This window comes from Sphaeramia orbicularis, chromosome 5, assembly GCF_902148855.1.
Source record: "Sphaeramia orbicularis chromosome 5, fSphaOr1.1, whole genome shotgun sequence".
In the NCBI taxonomy this organism is placed as follows: Eukaryota; Metazoa; Chordata; class Actinopteri; order Kurtiformes; family Apogonidae; genus Sphaeramia; species Sphaeramia orbicularis.
The window spans coordinates 18171000-18194590 of NC_043961.1; the positions used below are offsets into that span (position 1 = coordinate 18171000).

Here is a 23591-nt window from a genome sequence, read left to right on the forward strand (position 1 = left end):
GTTCTTCTACATGGGTGAGTTTGATTCTGAGGCTTAAGAAGGTATAAAGTTATTATTGGATGTTCTTATCTTCGCTAAGTTGCCGTTTCATGACCCACAGTTCAGACTATACAAAAAGGAAAAAATAGACAAAATAATAAATAAAACAGACTAAATAACGGACCAAAAAGTAAAAGGAAAATTTGCAAAAAGTGAACAAAATATATAAATGGATGTATAAAAAGATATAAAACAAAATTATAATTACAAAATGAACAGAATAAGCAACATAATTTGAGAAAACTGATCAAAACAACTTTATAAAGAACAAAAAAGTATACAAAATTAAGACTAGAAAAGCACTCGGAGAGCGCAGACCTGTCAAGGCATATCAGCCCCCCCCACACATACACACAAAACAAACTAAAATGACAGATAACATTAACAGAAATTAACTCAGTAATGAAAAATCGAAATTATGAGATGCTCTTATCTTTGCTAAGTTGTCGTTTGTTGTCACAGACTAAACTGTGACAGTTCTGACCTTGTTTTGTTGGATTCAAATAGATCTTTAGTTCAGTTATTGACAGAAAGCAGAGGGGATTAGTGGTTTTACTGTGGCTGTTTTAGTCTAAAAACAGAGCTAAGCTAACAGAGCTATTATGTAAACTATCAGCTGATGCAGCACGTAAATATAACAAGACAGTTATATTTTATCCACTGTTAAAATAAGCATCTATGTGTTTGAGTTTGAATAAAACTTGATGATTCCATAATACAGATGTAGAAACTAATTTTGTTAATTCTATCCACCTTTTAGTTTAGTTTTATTGTCTTTTACAGTAGTTTGACCAACTTTCTACTCTGTTTAAACCATCTCTTTGTTTTGTCTTTCTATACTTTAGTTTAACCATCCTTTAGTTGATCTTATTACCTTTTAGCTCATTTTTTTCTGCCTTTTAGCTTACATTTACTTTTATACCGGTTTTACCAATGACCTTTACATTTTATAGACTGACTTTAGTGACTGATACAGTCTGTGGATACATAGTGTATAAAACAGAGGTGATACATGGTTTTAGTGTGGCTGTTTTCAGTCTAAAAACAGAGCTAAGCTAACAGAGCTATCATGTAAACTACAAGCTAACGCAATATGTCAACATTATAAAACACAGTGTTATTTTATCCACTGTTAAAATAATTGTCTATGAGTTTTAGTTTGAATAAAACTTGATGAGGAAACTATGAGCTTTATACTCTAAGTAAGTTGGCTGTTTCCTATTTATGGTGTGTGTTATGGTTTGTGTTCTTACCTTTCATTTTAGCTCCAGCAGCTTTACTAGTAGTAATCTGGATTAATTTCTCATCACAATCAGAATGGTCTAATATGGATCCTTACTGTGATGATGCTGAAGTCAAAACCTCATGGATCAGTATTTTCCAGTATTTCATTTGATTATAGGATCTGTTGGATCAGTACTGTGTCATATCAGGAGTAAACCACAAGAACACTCCTCAAAATCAGATCCATTTAAACCTCACATCAACATTTACCAATGGAAACCATGACCACCTCCATCACAAAACAGTGGAATTCACTGTAAAATTACATTTGTGAAAATCCTCCAAAATCATGTTAAAGTACATGTGCATGGACACTGTGATGTGAACCATTTGGTATTTAGTTGTTGCTGTCTTGGTTTTCTGGAGCCAACAGAGACCATGTTTGGACGCACATACTGACTGCTTTTCTACTAAATCAATATCCTTAATTTCCTGACAGTTTATTAAAAATGCTCATATTTAGATGTTAATTATAAGGCTAATGAAAAAGTTGTTATTCGCCAAAGGGGGAAAAATGTATTGACTGATTTGTTCTTTAAAATAATGTCCACATCCGACCAGCCTTTGTCCCTGATGAATTCACTTCACTTCACCTTCTTCAGAGTTGGATTTTAATCTGTTGGATCGATAACCCATAAGTGGAATGTTGTTAAGGTGCAAATGACGACATGTTCCAGCTCAAGTAAAGACGGAATCGAGGTTAAATTCGTTAAATAAATGACACTGGTTTCTATGAGTAGATGATGTGAAGTGAAGGAGGTTTAACCCGTAAAGACCCAGACATCCAACCTTTAACCTAAACCATCTACTGATGGAACTGTTTAGTATCTGTTGATCCACCAATCCTATCAATACATGGAAATAATTTGGTGTAAAATGCAGTTTGTCAGCTTTTTATAGTCATCAGATAAGACCCATTTGGACGTTCAGAGGCTCCGTAGGTACCGTGGAAACACCGTCATCTTCTACAACATTGATTCACCAGTAAAACCCATAGAGGTGGATCAATGACAGTGAATGGAGACACTGGGTTCAAGTTAAATAATAAATAATAAATAAAACGAACAAAAATGAATAAGATTTTTACAAAATAACAAATAACATGGAAAAAAAAGAAGCCAGAAAGTTAATTAAAATGAAGTAAAAAAGAATAAAATGAGCAACACTATGAAGAAATGAAGAATGTTGTAGAAGATGATGGTGTTTCCACGGTAGCTATGAAGCCTCTGAACATCTAAATGGGTCATATCTGACGACCATGAAAAGATGACAAACTGCATTTTACATCAATTACTTACATGTATTGATAGGATTAATGGATCAACAGATATTAAACAGTTCCATCAGTGGATGGTTTAGGTTAAAGGAGGATGTTTAGTTCTTTAAGGGTTAAATATGAACCTAAATTACATACAAACCCCTTTAACAGCGTGGAATTAAAACGGAAAAATGGCCTTGATTTACATAGGTATTATCAGTTCTATTTGGGTACTGAGGGAGAGTGTGCTGTGAAATGTTGATAAAGTGTGTGTAAAACACGCCAAATAGACGTTTCTGCGTGTGTGTTTGGATTCAGTGATTCCATACGGTGTCAGCAGGAAACCTGGACCAGACATATACAGTCACAAAAATAGAGTTGGATCCACATAATGCCACTGAATCAATCAGAACCCAGTTACTGTGGATCTGCCAGACACTGAAAACCTGTTCAAACCCTCCAGAGGAAACGCCCAGGCCAGCGACGGTGTTGATGTCCAAACTCACTGTGGCCTGGTGAGACTCACCTCGGTCTGGACCAGGTAGTTCCGCTGGGTCCGGATGTGTTTGAGGAAACCCAGGACGTTGACTGTGCTCTTGTCTCTGATCTGCTTCAGCATTGAGTCGACGACGATGTATGTCCCCGTCCGACCGACGCCGGCGCTGCAACACAATGAACACGACCATGGTTAACTTCTAGAGCAGCAGAGTCCAGTATGGGATTTCTTTGAATATGACGGCGAGGAAGATAAAAGATATGAAAAACTAAACTAAAACTAAGCATTTAGAAAAAAACCCAAAACTAATAAAAACTAGTAAAACTGCTCTAAAAACTAATTAAAACTAACTGAATTAGAGAAAAAAACCTGAAACTAAATAAAACTAAACAATAATGAAAAATCTAAAACTATTATAACCTTGGCGTGTACGTGTGTACAACATAATAAATGGTCTGTGAGCTGCGTAGGCGAGACGCTGTAACATACTATTATTGAGTATCACAGTGAAGATGACAGTGCAGAGCGCCGTCCTCTTCCCCCTGGTACAGCTGATCCACAATTACCAGTAATTTCCCCGCCCAACGTCTAGTAAAACACTGTCTGCTCTGATCTGCAGATGCATCTGTGATTGTTGCTTTTTGATTCCTCTGCAATAAAGGGATCAATTCAGAACAGCAAAAACAGTCCCAGTGTCCCTGTATGTCAACATCCTGTTCTATGTGAATCATTCCCCAGCTGAATGTGTGAGGTTGTCAGGTTCTGTCTCTATGTTCGAGTCCTGTGGTCTGGATGTAGGAGATCAATCTGCCAATAGAGGTGGGTGGTACTTTCACTGGAGGAGAACTCAACTAATTCAATCACTGTCCATATATGACTTCTATCAGTGATCAATAGGAACTAGATTGATATCTGTAACCATTTACATGTTATAAACCATCAAAATATGCACCATTAGAAGGAAAGAAACATTTATAATATTTAAAAAATTCATAAAAAAATTTAAAAATCTAAATTTGTCAAGATTGAACACACTTTGCAGACATTGTCCCAAAGAAGATACAGATAAATGACTGATAAGTAGTTTCAAAGAAGATGATGTTTGAAGAAATTGGCCAGTGAGATTAAAATGAAACAAAGGCCAATGAAGTCTGTGTAGGTTCTCAACTGACCAGGTCATCATTCTTCTTGGTAGTTCTTCTTGGTTCAACTGGACTGGTTTAACTATACCAGTCCAGTTGAACCGAGAAGAACTACCAAGAAGATTGGCCAATGAACATAAATGATCAGATGAAAGTTCTGGATGATGTTGAATCTGAAGCGTCTGGTTTCTGTTTCTAGTCATCTATATTATAAAAGCCAAGTGTGTGTGTGTGTGTGTGTGTGTGTGTGTTTGTGTGTGTGTGTCTCAGGAATCACACAAAATCTGTCAAGAGTTGACTGCTGCAGTTTGTCATACTTACGTATTTTTGGTCAAGGATCAGACTAGCAAAAATGGCAAGTTGATAGGACCAATATTTTGGTTACATTAGTAATTTTGGAATACAATAGCCTTACAATCACGCTGCTATACACAGAACACTTTGGCGGTGACTGCTGGACAAATACGGTACAGCATGTACGAATAAACAACAAATATCTTTTCTGGGGGACTGGGATGCAGCCCCTCAGGGTCAGGATGTGGATGCGGTGTAAATTCTGTTTTTTATTGTGTATCATGTGTCTGTTTTTTCTTGTCCTTTCAACACCATTGTCGTCACAGTTTTACTTTAACATCTGCACTTTCACATCAGTGTAAATAAAGACTTGTCGAGGCTCTGTCTGCTGATACGATGCCTTAAATCGGATGTGATTTGGACGCGATGGTGCATTCAGGGACTCCTCAGGGTTAGAGATCCTGTTCTCAGATATAAACATGCTGGTTCATGTCATCGACCTCTTCATGTGTTGAGATGTTACTTTAAGTTGACTCTTCCCAATAAACATCCTGACATGAACGTCCTCTCAGCCTCTTCCATCCTCAGGAAACTGGCAGAATAACCGATGCTGTAAATCCCATTTATTTGATTTGCATGGGACTCGTCTTATGGAGGACGTCTGTGTTTGCTGAAGGAGGTTAGTTCCACTGGGATTTTTACTTCGCAAATTACAGACACGGCAGATTCACACAGGATTAAGATCCAGATAAAATGAGGTCTGTTTTAACACTAACCCTGAGCAAACGGCTCCATTTCATCAGTGAATAATGGCAGCATTTCCATAACCTTCAGATCTGCTCGGTTCGCTCTGGCCTTGAGCGATGTGAAACTGTACAGCATGAAGGATCAGTTTCACACAACTGAAACTAAGAGGGATATTTGACTTTAATATGGACAAGGCGTAAAATTAACTACACACACTGTGATCTGAGACGCTATGGTTCTCCATGTTTTTCTGTGGATTTAATCTGGAAAAAGGAACCAGTTTTGTCCAATGAAAACCAGCGCTGACCCGACTGGCTCTGAGTGGCAGCGTTTGTACCGTTGACATGGTTATCAGCATCCACACGACCAGTCAGATACTCCGTTTGTATAGTTAACAGCGGGAGGCGTTACCTGCAGTGGACGACCACGGGCCCCATGTCCGGTGTCTGGGCGTCCGAAGATCGGTGGACGAAGGTGAGAACGGGGAGGGTGTACTCGGGGACGCCCATGTCCGGCCACTGGGTGTAGTGATACTGCAGCACTGTCCTCTCGCCCTGAGCCCTGGACTTAGAGTTGGATTTGGCGCCCTGGATGAGAACAACGAAGGGACAAGGTGTCAGTCAACATTTACTGAAGAAACATTCAATCTGTCTGGAGCCACAAAAAACACATTCAGTCTCAGGAAGTAGCAGCAGATTATTATATCAGCACAACTACGTCAGGTCATGACCTCATCATCTACAATCATGATGTTATCAGGTCATGACATCATCAGGTCATGACGTCATCAGGTCATGATGTCGTCAGATCATGATGTCATCAGGTCACCATGAATGTTCAGACCAAACACCAAATGGAGATGTTGTCTCAGAAATGGCCTTATTCTCAGTCAACCTGAGGTGAACTTCTCACCTTCTTGACTTTCGTGTTGCGTAGCGTGAAGCGGCGTACGGTGTAGCAGGCGTGGACTTTGGTGCTCTTCAGAGTCACCACGATGTTCCCGTATTCTTCACTGTTCTCGGTCGGCCAATACTGGTCACATTTTCTCTGGAAAACACGGTTAGATTAACTATCAATCCACAGCTTCCACAGTTTTATAGGTCGACCAGGAAACATGTGACTGTTCATGACATTTATATGGAAAAGATCAAAGTATTTGTCCTGAAGGAAAAGTCCATCATCATTAAATCACAGACTGAATTATTAAAGTAAGAACATCCGGTTTGATGGACTGTGAGCGTTTCGACACATACTCTGCCTTTTTCCACTAAGTTGGTGATCATCACTATGATGCCGGTGTTTTGTTCCCAAACCATTCGCCAAAAGTCATCGAAGGTGGACTTCAGAGGACCCTGGGCCGCGATGTAGGCTTTAGGTTTATTATAACCCTGAAGATGGACAAGAGACAGAGGAGAATTTTAAGAAACATCCAGACATGGATTAAAGGTGAAGATTTAACAGAAACATGCCTGCATGAACAAAAATCTACAAAATACATGGAGTCAAAGTGATGGGAAGACCAACATGTAAATTAGTTATAACGACTCAGTGACTCAGAAGACTCAATTTAACAAAGATTTTGCATCTTTAATCTCCTCAATTGTCAGTTTTCTGTCCATGTTTGTGGACAAGAGTTTCACAGCTTTATGAAAAAAACAATAAAAAAAACTGTCCACTGCAAAGGATATTCCATACAAATTTTAAAAAATGCATCTGAAAAAGTTTGCATCATGATATTTCTAATATAGGCAATTATTTAATAAAAAGCCAAAACTTGTACTTTCCTGACATTTCCTGCATCTCAGGAGGTTAAGTAATGAGAAACTTTGACAAAACAGTCAGTCAGCACCTAAAAATGCAGATTCAGTATCTTAACATAACGTGCTGCGCACTTTTAATCCCCCTCAGCCAAATACAGTGTAAGATTCTGTTGAAAGTTACTGCCCTATAATTTAGATTAGATTGTCTTTGTGTAAAACTTATTGCATACATATTTATATTTGAAAGTACTCAGATATAACTGCACATGGCACAAGGACATTTGACCTTGAAAAAGTAGGTCAAAGTCACCTATTTTCAATAGGCTTCTGCTCCATGCCCAGATGCATCCACAGTATACATGTGGTGCAGATATCTCAATGCATTCTTCAGATAATGCAATTATGCCATTGAATGAACGAACAAAGATGGACGGACTACAAAATGACTACAATACCCCTTCAACCAGAAGTTGGCCGAGGGGTAAAATTACTTAAATTACTCAGTTTGGATCTTAGTTCCATAACATAACATGCCCGCACTTGTAAACCCTCGGCCTTCAGTTCACACCAAAGTGTCTGAACATTAGGAACGGGCGGACAATGAACTGATGACAATACCTTGTGAAGAACGCAGAGGGTAAAAACCTTTGCTTTTTACCAACAAATAATGGGTAAATATCTAAGAAATAACACAAGCATATCTCAAAAATAAGGAAAAACCTCAACATACTAGGACTGAATCTGAAATTCTGATTTGGCATCTGAAAGTAATGAGAAAACCTGGAGTTGAACTAAAAGATCTGAAATTCTGAGATGTGTCTGGAATATGGAGGAGATGTTCATCTGGACCGGGTCTCCTCTGAACCGTGTCTCATCAGATCAACATTTGTCGTTGTGGTCGAACTCACGTCCACGTAGTTGGCGTTGATGTAGTCTGTGTGCTTGGCGTCCTTTCCCGCCGTCGGCCTCAGCTTCACCCGACTGTGGTCGTCTGAGGAGGAAACACATCAGTCAAACAGCAGAAGACGGAGACGACAGCTGGGTTCAACCGTCACACATTCAGTCCAGGCGAGATTCCCTGAACAGAACTGTGGGAACGTTGACCTGAAACAACCGTCACAATATGCAGATGAAACATCCAACACCATCAAGTGTCTGGTTCCTGTTGGCCCATCAGCTGAAGCATCATAGGAAATAAACATCGATACAAACGGTCCAGAGTCCAACAGACCTCCAGAACCTGGATCTCCAGAAGCTGAACCTCCAGAACCTGGACCCTCACACTCTGAACCTCCAGAACCTGGACCTCAAGAACCTGGACCCCAACACTCTGAACCTCCAGAACCTGAACCTCCAGAACCTGGACCCTCACACTGAACTTCCACAATCTGAACCTTCAGAACTTGGACCTCCAGAACCTGGACCCCCACATTCTGAACCTCCAGAAACTGAACCCTCACACTCTGAAACTCCACACTCTGTAGCTCCAGACCCTGGACCTCCAGAACCTGAACCTCTAGAACCTGGACACCCACACTCTGAACCTCCAGAACCTGAACCTCAAGAACCTGAACCTCCAGACCCCGGACCTCCAGAACCTGAACCCCCACACTCTGAATTTCCAGAACCAGGACCTCAAGAACTTGAACCTACAGACCCTGAACCCCCACACTCTGAACCTCCAGAACCAGGACCTCAAGAACTTGAACCTACAGACCCTGAACCCCCACACTCTGAACCTCCAGAACCAGGACCTCAAGAACCTGAACCTACAGACCCTGAACCCCCACACTCTGAACCTCCAGAACCAGGACCTCAAGAACCTGAACCTACAGACCCTGAACCCCCACACTCTGAACCTCCATAACCTGGACCCCCACACACTGAACCTCCAGAACCAGGACCTCAAGAACCTGAACCTACAGACCCTGAACCCCCACACTCTGAACCTCCAGAACCTGGACCCCCACACAATGAACCTCCAGAACCAGGACCTCAAGAACCTGAACCTACAGACCCTGAACCCCCACACTCTGAACCTCCAGAACCTGGACCCCCACACTCTGAACCTCCAGAACCAGGACCTCAAGAACCTGAACCTGCAGAACCTGAACCCCCACACTCTGAACCTCCAGAACCAGGACCTTAAGCAGGACCAAGGTGGTGTTTTGCTGTGTTTTACTGTATTGTTTTTTGTTGTTTCCTTGTGTGTTTGTGCTTTACTGTGTGTGTTTGTGTTTACTCACAGGCTACGATGTTGATGTATCTGTTCTTGTGTTTGTTGTCCAGGTGGTTGGAGTGTTCAGACGTGATCTTCATGTCGGCGGTGGAGCGTTGAACCTCCTAAACAAATGCACACAAAAACACACACGAGTGAATGTGTGAGTTTAGTCTAGAACCAGAACCAAAACAGATCATTAAACACTGACATCAAATCCAAGGTTAAACAAATGCTTAATGAACCTTAAATATATAATCTTTATAACGTGTTAAATTAAACAAAGGGTGCACTGACTCTGTTCTCAATTTGTCTTTAACTCTGGTTCCATTGTCGTTCATAAACACCAGATTATCACATGTATAATTAACCAAACATATGGAAACATTTCACACTGGAGTTGATGGTTTTATTTGTGGGTGGTTTTAGTGCTTTTATTTTGAAAAGGTTCAGCAGATCTGAAACATTCGGGTGCTTATGCCACTGTTGAACGGTGGTAAACCTGGGCTCCTCCTCCTTTTATCTTTTATCTGGTTCGTTCTTTCAGCCTCAGATCTTCTGTCTTTTCTGTTCAGTCGTGTTTCTTCAGATACTGATCGTTCACCACATTCGTTGGAGTCCTCGTCCTCCCGGTTCGACTTGTTCAGTCTCATTCCATCTCATTCTGTGTTTTCTCTGTTAACATTTGTATTTGGTGTTTTTCTCCTGAGTTCCACTTGTTCATGTCTTCACAGTAGAAGCCCCGTCCCTTTGCTGGTAGACTCATTTATTTTCATGACCCGAGGCCACAGTGTCGAACATGTTGGGAAGTGAAATGAGCTGTGGGCTAATTTAGACTGAAAATTAATTACAGGACTAAACCCTGGAGGTCTTTTCCTGTTTACCTCCTGCATGTATTTATATGTTTAACCTTCGGGTATCCAGGTGACCATATTATGCACACTTTGCACTTCATGTTATAAAAGGTCATTTTATTTTTCACAGTTTGTTTTAGATTAGAATTCAAAAGTTGTTCATTTTTTCATGATTTTTCAAATTCTGATCCATCCACTAAAATCCGCACATTGTAAACAACAACAATAATTATAATAATGGATTAGATTTCAATAGCGCTTTTCAAGGTGCCCAAAGTGCTTAATGTTTAATTCCTACACTAACTTCCTTCTACCAAGAGTACAAAATGCACACTGACACATTTTAGCATTTAACATTTGACCTAGCGCAAAAAATAATAATGTACATAAACCAATGTTACTGTAAATCCCTGACATATGCCAGGAAGAAAACAAAACAAACTACTCCTAATACTAATACATAGTAGATTGAAAAACAAACAAAAAAAGCATGTTTAGCATCAAAAATATGGTTTGTTTACATTGCAAACATGGTATTTAAAGGGTTAGAAATATGACAGTTATTGAGTATTTGGTAATTTTATTAATGGCTCAGGTTGATGAAATACAAAAAAATGTAAAAAAAAAAAAAAAAAAAAAAAAAGTTAAAAACAAATTGTATGAAAAATATTATATTAGTACCACTCTGCGCAGATTATGCACTTTTGGTGATTAAGAAGGACCTCTATGGCCAGGAAACCAGAGGGATAAATGAATGAAGGTGCTAAAGAGCTGAGAATAAAACTTTTACTCCATTACCGCTCCATTGGTATTTTTGTCTTTTTATTAAAACAAAATAAATTTTTCACATAGTATATTAGAAAAAAAAAAAGTTTTTTGCATAAAAGAATATGGTTTGTTTACATTACAAACATGGCATTTAAAGGGTTAAAAATATGACAGTTATTTAGAGTATTTGGTATTTTTGTTTATGGCTCAATACATAAAGTACAAAAAAATGTCAAAAAAAGTTTAAAACACATTGTATGCTAAATATTGTGACATTAGTATGGCACTGTACATGCTATGCGCTGTGAGTGATTAGGGTTAGGGCCTCTGTGGGCGGATTCCAGGGGGTTAATTATTCCTGTGTGGACTTCACCTCGTGGCTTTTACTTCCCGTTCCTATAAATGACCCAGAGCCATTCCAGGCGTAGCAGCTGAATGTATGTCAGTGTTTAATGGGAGTCGGTGCCAAACAAACAGCTGTTGGCTGCAGACTCAGCACGCCGCCGCCAACCCAGCGCTGGATTTGGCTCTGACCCCTCGCTCTCATTTCCTCTGGAGCTTTACGGCCTGGGCTCCATGTTTCAGCACCATTAAACATGGATTTATCAGAGCTGTTGGGCTGACCATTTATTCTAGGCACGGGCGGTTGGTGGTGGCAGCGGATGAGGGGATAAGGTTACAGGTAAGACGGGAAGGCAACGTCACAAAGACGGTGATGTGATGAGCAGATGGAGCAGGAAATAAACATGTCTGGACTCGCTTTAACATGAAGGAGGGAAAGGGTCTTCATTTACAGACACTGAATGATCCTGTTTCCCTGGTAATAAAACATAATCTACAAATATTCAACACATCTGACCTCTTCAAGTCCCTCAAACATCGTCTTAAAACATCGGATTAATTATATTAACAGATACATAAAATCTAAGAATCAATCCCTAGTTGAATGCGTAAGGTTGTCAGGTTCTGTCTGTGTGTTCTAGTCCTGTGGTGTGAATGCAGGAGATCAATCTCCTAATAGAAGTGGGTGGTACTTTCACTGGAGGAGAACTTACCCAATTCAATCAAAGCCCATATATGACTTCTATCAGTGATCAATAGGAACTAGATTTATATCTGTAACTATTTACATGTTATAAACCATCAAAATATGGACCATTTAGTATTTCAAAAATTTGTTAAAAATTCAAAAAGCTAAATTTCTCAGAAAACTGTGAACACACTTTGTAGAAATTGTCCCAAAGAAGATACTGATAAAACAGTAAATTAATCCAACCAGCAGTTTCAGAGAGGACTGAAGAAATTGCTATTGAAGATGACGACGACACATCACCTTCACAATAGTTCATGGCCTATCAGTGAGACAAAAACAGTGAAAATGGAAGAAAAAGTGTCTTTTTCAGTCAAATCTCTCATTAACTGAACATAAATCCAGTGTGTCCATCCACTGTCATTGATCAAACTCCATGTGTTTTACTGGTGAATCAATTTTGTAGAAGATGACTGAGTTTCCACGGTAACTATGGAACCTCTGAACATCCAAATGGATCACATCTGATGACCATGAAAAGATGAATAACTGTATTTTACACCAATTATTTACAGGGATTGATAGGATTAGTGGATCAACAGGTATTGGACAGTTTACGTCAGTAGATGTCGTGTGTGATTCTCTTTCTTTTGTCCTTTATTTGAAGCAGGTTACTAAAATATGGGGGCTCATCCGGGATTCATACTGGTTGGGATGGTATATACTCACTACTGCTTTTCTTTAGACGGTCGCTCCTCAACGGCAATGAAGACCATATTTTATCACAGCAATGAGAAGACAAAACTATTTCCATGTATTGATAGGATTAATGGATCAACAAGTATGAATCATCTACATCAGTAGATGGTTTAGGTCAACGGTGGATGTTTGGGTCTTTATGGGTTAAAAGGAGAAATCCATAACGTGTGTTTAACGTACAACACAGACATAAACTCACTGTCAAACGACATTAAAATGCCTCCATATGATCCTGAGTGCTAAATCCAGGCCTCTACACATTTCTGATGCTGTTTCTCCATCATGGACATTGAATCTCTGCACTAACGTCTACGCGGTTTCCTTCAGAGTAGCTTTTCTGTCGATCTGAGTCCTATCACGATACAGATGATTCTAAACGCTGATGATTGATGCATGGGCCTCCGCTCTCCTGCATGGCCAGGCTTTGGCGTGGGGAGTAATTTGATTTGGGAAGGGGTTCCCAGCGTTCATCAGGCCTAAATGAAATCACGGTGGGGAGGAACCAACAGACTCTGCTTCCAAATAACTCACTGAGGGCGTCCCGCTCTGTCCACACTCTGCTGTTTCTAGGAAAAGCCTTTTTCTCTGAGGTAGTTCGTAGGAGTCTGAGAGGATATGAGCTGTTTTTGAATACTTCTGCCTTCATTTTCTACCTTATAAAACCCTTTACTTTGCCTTATTTAGTATCACTATGTTTCAGTCCAACCTCACTTGTGTGACTTTACAGTTATTTTTTTCGTTTGATTTGTTTTATTAATACATTGAACCTAAAATCACACAAAAAATATTTAATCTGAGTAAGAAAAAGTTAGCTTCTTTGCAGTTTTTCACCAAAAACATGTTGAACAAACCTTTTTTATAACTTAAAATGAACATAGAAATTGAAAACTTCAAGAAAATAATTACAAATTTAACAAATAATTAAGTTATATACAACTATCTATGAAAATGCAGGTAATGCCTCTGGAATTTTTTAGGAAAACTGTATACAACTATTACAACTACATACAATTATACACAATTATTAAAACTATGTACACCTATATACAACTATTACAACTATATACAACTATATATAACAACAATCAGGTGTCACATGATACCACCCATCTGATTGGCTGATGTAATTTCAGTTTTCAACCTTATAATCTTGTTTTTATTGACTCTTCCTGAACCAAATGTGATAATATTGGTGTAAATTCTGGGTTTATTGTGTATCATCATGTGCATCAGTTTTTGATGTCCTTTAACACCACTGACATCTGCACTTTCACACCAGTTGAATCGGTGCTGCGTCGTCCTAAATGGGTTTTGTTATTTGGATACGTGGGTGCTTCCAGGGACTCTGGAGACTTAAATATAATCTCAGCGTGGAGTCTCTTTGTCTTTATTATCTCTGCTTTCAGTTTGTACTCCGGGGGTGGAGTCACTTAAACTGCAGTAATAAAACACAGGGAAACATTTCTACAAATGACTCAACCACAGAGCTGCACGAGGACATCTGAGCTGTGGTTGGAAGGCAGCACTATCCACTGGAGATGAATGCAGATATAACAGCGCAGAGGAACATAAACCAAGCCTTTACCTGGACCAACATCCATGGATGAGATGGAAACGATTGGCTTGTTTTTGTAATTGTGTGGAGAGAAGAACCTCCAAACCAGAAAAAGGCTGAGGTGATGCTTTCTCCAGAAGCTGTGATGTGTGTTTCACTGGTCAGACTGTTGAATTCCACCTTAGAATCACATCATTATACTTACACACAATAATAGTTTTGTGCTTATTTATTTACATTTCTTTTAACTATCATATTGACATATTTGTCTACTACATATTGTACAATTTACAGCTATAAATGTGTTTAATAGAGTGTTTTAATATGTATATTTGAAAAAAAAAAAAAACATATACACACACACACACACACACACATATATATATATATATATATATATATATATATATATATATATACACACACACACACACACACACACACACACACACATATATATATATATATATATATATATATATATATATATATATATATATATATATATATATACATACACACACACATAAACATACAAACATATATATGTAGTATTGATAATTTCTTTCCTGCCACGTTTCTTATATTTGCATGGAGCAACTGTAAAACAAAATAATTTCCCCTGGGATTAATAAAGTGTTTTGATTTATACGCTATGGTTTTAGCATCTTTACATAATCATAGGCTTTAGATGACTAGTTTTTAGATCATTTTATTTATAGTGTGCCTGGGCCTCAGCAACACAAGTCATTCTTTCATGTTGCTTTCATAGTTGAATAAAGGTCAAAGGTTACTGTAGGTTGTTGATATTCTAAATTATTCCGTGGACAGCACAGGATTGGTGATAATAATCCTTGTGTTTCAGCCTCTTTGGTTTACTATCCCTGTAGGGAAATTCAGTTTCTGCATTTTACCCATAATGCACACAACACCTGACACTAGCATTAACATTAGTTTTAGCATTAGCGATTAACATTAGCACGTGGGCACATTAGCAGTATGATAGTTATATAATAATCAAAGACAATTGGAGAATGATTTTTAACTTTAAACTTTAACCTTGAGAAATGTCGACCAACTGGACATTAAATATATTAAATACATCAGTAGAAGCAGCTAAATATAATGTTCCATAAGTTATTCAACATAAGGCAGCCAAACGGGTATTTTAGTTTGTCTTATCTTGTTTTATCTTATCTCATCTTGTCTTATCTTGAGCGCCTCCTTGTGGTTGATAAAATTATTTTATTTCCAGAAGAATCTCCTGAGGTCCTGTTATCTTCTAAACTTTCAGCTCTGTACCAGCTGTAGTTTAGTCCCATAACTAGTTTAATGAGGTTTTAAAGGTCAGTGTCATGGATGGTTGTTGTAAACCTGTTCCTGTTGGTTCTTCTATTCTTCTCCAACCCCAGTATCAGATCAGAGAACATGTATGTACTGAAGGACCTGCTCTGGATGCAGAACATACTGTGGTGAAGTGAGATTCTGTTGTATATTTACAGCCACTAAATAACAACCTGATGCATATTTGGGATTCAGGTCCAAGTGTTAATCACGTCAGTCTCACCTCAAAATCCTCTGAGAATCCATGTTGGTTATTTGAGTAGAGTCCAGACACGTGTTTGATGAACTGTTTGACTGGAATAGCCTCCATGTCATCTGGAAAACACAGAGTAAACCAGGTTATAGACAAGACCACAAAGACACAGAGCTGAACCAGGTTATAGACAAGACCACCAAGACACAGAGTTGAAGCAGGTTATAGACAATATCATGAAAATACAGAGTTGAAGTGGGTTATAGACAAAACCACTGAGACACAGAGTTGAAACAGGTTAGAGACAAGACCACGAAAACACAGAGTTGAACCAGGTTATAGACGAGACCACGAAAACACAGAGTTTAACCAGGTTATAGACGAGACCATGAAACCACAGAGTTGAACCAGGTTATAGACGAGACCATGAAAACACAGAGTTGAACCAGGTTATAGACAAGACTATGAAGACACAGAGTTGAACCAGGTTATAAACGAGACCACGAAAACACAGAGTTTAACCAGGTTATAGATGAGACCACGAAAACACAGAGTTGAACCAGGTTATAGACGAGACCATGAAAACACAGAGTTGAACCAGGTTATAGACAAGACCATGAAAACACAGAGTTGAACCAGGTTATAGACAAGACCATGAAGACACAGAGTTGAACCAGGTTATAGACAAGACCATGAAGACAGAGAGTTGAACCAGGTTATAGACAAGACCACCAAGACACACAGTTGAACCAGGTCCTGATCTGACCAACAGACGACATCCACCGTTACACCAACACTAGGTTCAGTCCAAATGCTCAGTGACAGAATGTAAAACCATAAGTCTGTTCCCTTCAGTTTAGTCATCATCAAATATTAACAGGAGCAAACGTTCGCTTTGTGTTTTGAGACTCATTTACATTTTGAGACTCATTTACATCAGAAATGGAAATGTGTCGGCATTCATGCATGAATTATGAAAACCTCAGTCAACATTTTTTTCCTGAGTATTTTTATTTCTCTTTACACATGAAAAAAATTATGCATGAACCAGAATTCCATAAACGTCCACTCAGTTGGACACCATGACTTTAACTATAGAAGCAAAGAAATATATATTTAATAAACTAATATCAGAAAATGATGAAAACTATTTTTTGTTTATTTAAACTTCATTTAACCAAAAACCCCTGTTGAGATTTAAAACCTCTTTTCCAGAGTGTCGTGGCCCAGACAGCAGCAGCAGAAGTTACATACAATACAGGTCATCCATACGGTATCTACATTGAAACCATACTGTTTTATATGGGATCAGTGCAATAACAGAATGTACGCTTCTATGTGAGTGATGAGTTTCTGCTTGTTTTTGTGTTTTTTTAAATCTATTTATTTTAGCTGCTTTTATTTGTATGTTTATAGTAAATTTTATATCTGATGTACAGATTGGATGACACTAATTTTGTTGTACTTGTTACAATTACAATAAAGATATTCTATTCTATTCTATTCATAAAACACTAAACTAAAAACATACATATAAAACACCAACAATAATTAAAAGATACAAAAAGTACTGTGAAATAAAAACATTTTTAATGCTAATCTGACATTTTTGTTTAAAAAACTGTTAATTCCACTCTAATAACAATTATCCATTGGTTTCTACTAAAGCTAAATAAGTAAGTAAGTAAATTTTATTTATAGAGCACTTTTCACAGACAGGGAGTCACAAAGTGCTTTACAGTGCAAGACAATTAAAATACAGTTTACAATACAATTAAAATAAAGTTAAAATACAGTTAAAATGCAATAAACACATTGAGTTCAACAGGTTTTGTAACAGCCCTGAGCCAGTTTGGATTTAAAATGCCTGCTTAAACAAGAGTGTCTTAAGATGTTGTTTAAAAGTCTCAACAGAGTCCATGGACCAGAAGGACAGAGGGAGGTCGTTCAAAGACGTGGCACCACAGCTTTAAAAGATCTGTCACCTCATGTAACGAAACAGGTGCTACACCTGTTAGCTAGCTTGCAGTTATAGCTAGCTGGCTGTAAAGCTATCTTGCAGTTATAGATTAGCATAAAATAAAAGTTAATGTGGCTTATACTTTTGATTATGACCACACAATGGAAGAGATATATAGTATTTAAGTCCATGTTGCAGATCTTTACAGACAAATACACTCCAGAAAGAGGAGAAATAATGCAAACATGATTTTTGAAGCAACTGAATGTCAAGGGTTAGCGGTTAGCATTAGCGTAAGCTTTTACTGCTGAATTCTGATGTGAGTCTTAATCCTTCATAGTATTTGAGGACTGAAGAAAAACTGTCTGAACCCTGTATGATTTAACCCTGGAAAAGCAGTACATGTCCAGTGAAAGTGAAGGTAACAGAAGATAACTAGAAAAGCACTCAGAGAGCGCAGACCTCCGCCAAGGCAGATCAGCGCCCCCCCGATCACCAAAATTTAATCATTTTTTCCTTGTGCCAGTATCAACATTTCCTGAAATTTTCATCCAAGTCTGTCTGTAACTTTTTGAGTTATCTTGCACACGGACAGACAGACAGACAGACAAACCAACGCTGGCAAAAATATAACCTCCTTGGCAGAGGTTATTAGCATTAGCATTAGCATTGGGTCCATGTAAACAGAGGAGGTACTAGATGTGAGTCCAGGTCTCTGAGATCATGATCTGCTACTGACCGCTGTCACCAGCTTAACCTCAGCCTATAGGCAAGGTGCACTGTGGGAGTCCTGTGTGCGATGTGTGTCCTTAAATGGCGGGGGTCAGAGGTCATTGTGGGTGGGAAGGTTAATACAGGTCAGAGGTCAGAACCACTGAGGCCCATTAATGAAACACATTAACCCTTCTAAATAACATAAAACCTGCTTTCCTTATATAAACTAAACTGTAAATATGTGCATTAATATGTCCTAATTTACTGAAGTCTGCTAGCATACTATTATTCTATATCATTAATACTGTATTATATGTTACACAACATTAAAGCAAAGATCAGTTAAAACCTCGCAGACCTTGATCTCATGGGATTTCTCAGAATTCAGAGCCATAAGTAGGCTTTACTTACTGGTCTCCATTCCTGTTCTCAGACTTAAAGACCATCAGAAAACATCTACGAACACATGAATTCAACAGATTCAAAACTGTCTGCACACAAGAACATTCACTCTGGTTTGATCCTGTACTGTATGTTTAAATCAGTGTAAAAGTTCAGTTTGTTCCTGTTCTGACTGAAGAACAGTTTAGATCAGGGATGTCCATCTCATGTTAGTTCAGGTTCCACATTCAGACCAGTATGATCTAAAGTGGATCAGACCAATAACATAACGTTGTCTTACATTTTTTCTTTTTTTTTATTGTCATTTACTTCCTGTTTTTTCTTTTATGTCTCGTACATATTTTTCATCTTGTTTCATCTTTTACGTCATGTCTACATTTACAGTAGCTTTCATGTCTCTTTCCTCTTATTTTGTCATTTTCTTTTTATATTATCTTTTTATATTTTTATATTATTTTCCATTTTGAAGCAACATATATTTTTCATCTTGTTAAATCTTTTACGCTGTCTCATATTTTTACCTCTGACATTATTTTCCTTTTGTTTCGTTATTTTTATTCCTGATTCGGACCCACTAAGAACATCTCATTGTCCCTGTTTGGGTCTCGACCCCCCCTTTGGGAAACGCTGTATGTTTATTGTTTTTAACTCTGTAAATGTTCTGCATGCCTTTTATCCTTCAGGTCTCAAATCCAGCTGAAGGTTCACAAAGAGGATTATGGGATGTGCCGGGCTCTGGGTCTGAGCTTTTGAGTCAATTAACCCAACTGACATATGGTCAAAGGCCAGGTCCAGGTCTGGATCCGGGTCCAGGTCCAGGTCCAGGTCCAGGCCCAGGTCCGAGTCCAGACCCAGAACTGGGTCCAGGTCCAGGTCTGGGTACAGGTCCATATCTGGGTCCAGGCCCAGACCCGGGTCCAAGTCCAGGCCCAGGTTCAGGTCCGGGTCCAAGTTCAGGCTGGGGTCCAGGTCTGCTCTGGTCATGTACTTACAGCTGGGGGGGTGGGGGGTGTCACCAACCCTGCCATACTGAGGTGTGGGAACTGGGCCTGCTCTGTTCTGGACCAGACCCCCATCCTGGCCCCTGTGTGAATGGAGGACCTGGACTTGGCCCCCCCCAATTCTTTGAACTGATTTAGCAGGTTTGGATTCAAATGCTGGACCTGAGGACCAGAGCTGGACTGAACTGGACAGGCTGTTCAGAACCCTGAGGAGGATCCAGGAGGGTCCTTGTAACAGACCCTGGTCCAGTTAGAGGATCTGGTCCCAGGAACAGAATATTTGGGACTGTGTTCGTATCAGTGGAAACAGGTTGACTTTACATGGTTTCTATGGTTATGGTGCATCACCGTCGATATGACATAACATCCACTAAAATTAAAACCTCAGAACGGACGAAACACACAAAAGGAGAAGATACGAGTGTGGATCTGATCATCTACGGCAGGATGAGTCAGTATTTGATCATCAGGGTTTTGTTGAATGTGATGTTGAGTTTAGACCTTAGTAATGACACTTAAACCGAACCGGTTTAGTCTTTCATATCTGTTACATCTTATCATTTTAGTCTCAGTCTGATGAGAAATCAGTGAATTTCCCAAAAAATGATTTTTGTTGTCAATGTTTTTAGATTTTTGTTCTTGTCTTTCTGATGTACAATCATTTTTATTTCTTATATGTTTCAGACACTGTTACTGCTGAATGAATCTGTAGGAACACGTTGGATTATTGATAAACTGACTGTTCACAGCAACACAAGACCCACATGACCTTTGACCTCTGCTTTAAGAATAGCCCTGACCTCTAACCCCGGACTGGACTGCCACCCGGCTGACCATGAAGGATCGAGGCTTTTAAAACACATAAGACCAGGGTCCAGTACCTGGTCTAAAATGGCGACCCGGTCTAGAGTGGCAGTTCTGTACCCAGTCTATAGTGGTTCCCGAGTCCTGTATCTGGTTTATAATGGTACCTGAGTCCTGTACCTGGTCTATAGTGGTTTTCTGAATCCTGTACCCTGTCTGTACCCAGTCTACAGTGGTTTTTTGAGTCCTGTACCGGGTCTACACTGGTACCTGAGTCCTGTGCCAGGTCTGCAGTGGTTCCTGAGTCCTATATCAGGTCTACAGTAGTTCCCGGGTCCAGTACCAGGTCTAGAATGGCATTTGCTTGTGCATTACCTGGGATGTTGATGACGGGGACGCTGTCATTGGTCGCCACCCTGGGTGAATCACTGTCTTCCACGTAGAGATGGGCCGTCTGGAAGCAGCGTCTGGAAAAAAACAGCAACAGACGCTTCATTTCACACTTTATTCTATGAATATTACTGACAAACAGAACTGATAAAATGTGACACATTGACCTCCAACACATCAGGCATTTAAAGACAAAACCAGGAGCCCATTAGTGGAAACAACAGTAGATAAAACATGGTTCAGAGTCATAATAATCCAGTAAAACCATGGAATTAAAGACACTATTCAAGAAGGGATTAGTTTTACATACGTACATGGGGTAAAGTAATAATTGACAGAGATTTTAGTCCCATCCAAATGTGCTACATCAGTAATCATTACCACACAATGTCAGTAAAGATTTCCCTGATTTTTACCTTCTGTAAAAAGCACTATTTGGAGTGGATTTGTTTTACATGAGCACATGGGGTAATGCCACTTGACCACAGGACGTTGGTAAAGCAGTAATAATATTGGTAACACACTTGTCCGACTGCCTACTGGAAAACTGAGTGCTTCTTCAAGAGCCTTCATGCTTGAAAATCCGCAAAAAACCACCTGTAAACATGATATGACAGAATATCTACTCTCATATTAACCACTGGTCTATTTGCATGGGATTAGTATTACCTGGGGTCATTTTCCCAGATAATTTTACAAAAGGTGAAAGTCACAGTAATCTTAAATGACATTGTGCGGTAATGATTACTGACGTAGCATATTCGGATGGGACTAAAATCTCTGGCGATTATTACTTTACTCACGTACCTATGTAAAACTAATACCGTCCAAATAAGGCTAAAGGGTCTGGGAAAATGACCCCAGGTAATACTAATCCCAAATAGACCAGTAGTTAATATGTGTGTACATTTTCCATCATATCCTGTTTACAAGAGGTTTTTCGCGGTTTTGAAGAAGCACTCAATTTTCCACAGTAGGCAGTCGGACAAGTGCGTGTAAAACCTTACGTACTGTTGGAATTGGTGTACGACAAACACGATTCAGAAGCAAAAGAAGGTCAAAAGCACTTGTTAGAGGCACGGGACTTCTGATTGCTTTAGGTAAGCTCAGCAACGTAGCAGGGCTATGTGGTTAGTAAAAAAATGTTAGTAGCTTAATCATATGGTTGATGGACAATATTAATATTCTTGGCAGTGATAACAGGAAGCGACATCATACTCACATGACGACAGGAGGGGACAGCGGAGCGTGAATGAATTTACCCCTCCCACTTGTGGTAGCTTTACTGATATTTCTTATCCAGTGTGACTTGGCCATTAATATTACTGATGTCCTGTGGTAAAGTGGCATTACCCCACGTGCCCATGTAAAACTAATCCAGTTTGAATACACATATCTGATCTGTGGACGTACATGTGCATCATCCCTGTTGTAATGTTGAAAAAAGTAGTGTAAAATCAAAATGGAAATCTGAATCCTCATACAACAACGGCAAAGTGAGGGAAAAGGTGGGAATTTTTGGTCCAAGCCTCTTATTTCTGGTCAGAACATTTCACAAAACTCCAAGTAGAACCTTCAAAACTATTGTGACATGAATATATTCAGGAGTAAAGTTATGTAAAATGAGTCAAAATGAAAAGATTTTAGTATTTTAGCTGAAAATGTCGACAAAATCCATGAAAAAGATGACAGAAAACTTGCATTTCTTTCAAAATCAAGCCTTAATTGTGGTAGTTTCATTGGGGTTTTACTGATCGGCTCTAAATAATGACGACAGATGTTAAGGATAGAAAAAATCCAGAGTACACATTTTTCTTCTAGGTTTAAATGATAAAAGTTGTGTTTCTGTTCAACATTCAAAAAAAGAGCCAACAAAGACTGTCAGCCATCCGCAAACTCAAAGGACTACATGTTGCACCCCACCTCCTGTTGTCACTCTACAAAAGTATTATCCAATCCATCCTCCTGTACTGCTCCACATGTTTTTACACCATGCTTTCCGTCACCAACCGAGCCAAATTCACACGCATCACAAATACAGCTGCTAAAATCATTGGCCTCCCCACACCCAACCTCACAGAACTAAATAACAGATCCATCACCCGAATGGCAAACACAATAGTCCAGGACATCACACACCCATTACACCGCTACTTCATCCCACTACCCTCAGGACGCAGATACAGGACATTAAAATTCAGGAGGGCCCGTCTTGGGAAAAGCCTGATCCCCTCAGCCATAGCCGCCCTAAACACCAGGCCCCGCTGACAGGCTGACCAGTCTGCAACTGCCACCCCATAAATGTCTCTTTTCGTTATGTCTACCCCCACTGTTGTTGTTGTCATCTGTGCTGTATAATATTACTGTCTTTCTTTTTTTTTTTTTCCTGTAATGTTTTCAGTCAGTGAAGATGAATTTCCCCACGGGGACCAATAAATTAAATCTAATCTAAATCTAATCTAATCTAATCTGTTAATGGATGTACAAGTGTTTTATGTATTTTTTTCAGTTTCTAAATGAAAACGGGCAGTTTTTGGGGGCTCGTCCGGGATCAATGACCTGATCAAACCTTTGAGTCA

At 39.2% G+C, this 23591-nt stretch overlaps 1 protein-coding gene across 1 annotated transcript in view; it reads right to left on the minus strand.

Annotated features, from left to right (window-relative positions):
- Positions 1–23591, minus strand: part of LOC115419034 (receptor-type tyrosine-protein phosphatase gamma-like) — a 662327-nt gene that overhangs the window by 19685 nt on the left and 619051 nt on the right. The window contains exons 14-21 of the mRNA XM_030133641.1: positions 20998–21089; positions 15772–15863; positions 9267–9363; positions 7929–8011; positions 6514–6648; positions 6173–6307; positions 5672–5847; positions 3108–3243 (exon numbers count right to left, since the gene is read on the minus strand). Of these exons, the coding sequence (XP_029989501.1) occupies positions 3108–3243; positions 5672–5847; positions 6173–6307; positions 6514–6648; positions 7929–8011; positions 9267–9363; positions 15772–15863; positions 20998–21089 (946 nt within the window). The remainder of the gene's footprint in view (positions 1–3107; positions 3244–5671; positions 5848–6172; positions 6308–6513; positions 6649–7928; positions 8012–9266; positions 9364–15771; positions 15864–20997; positions 21090–23591) is intronic.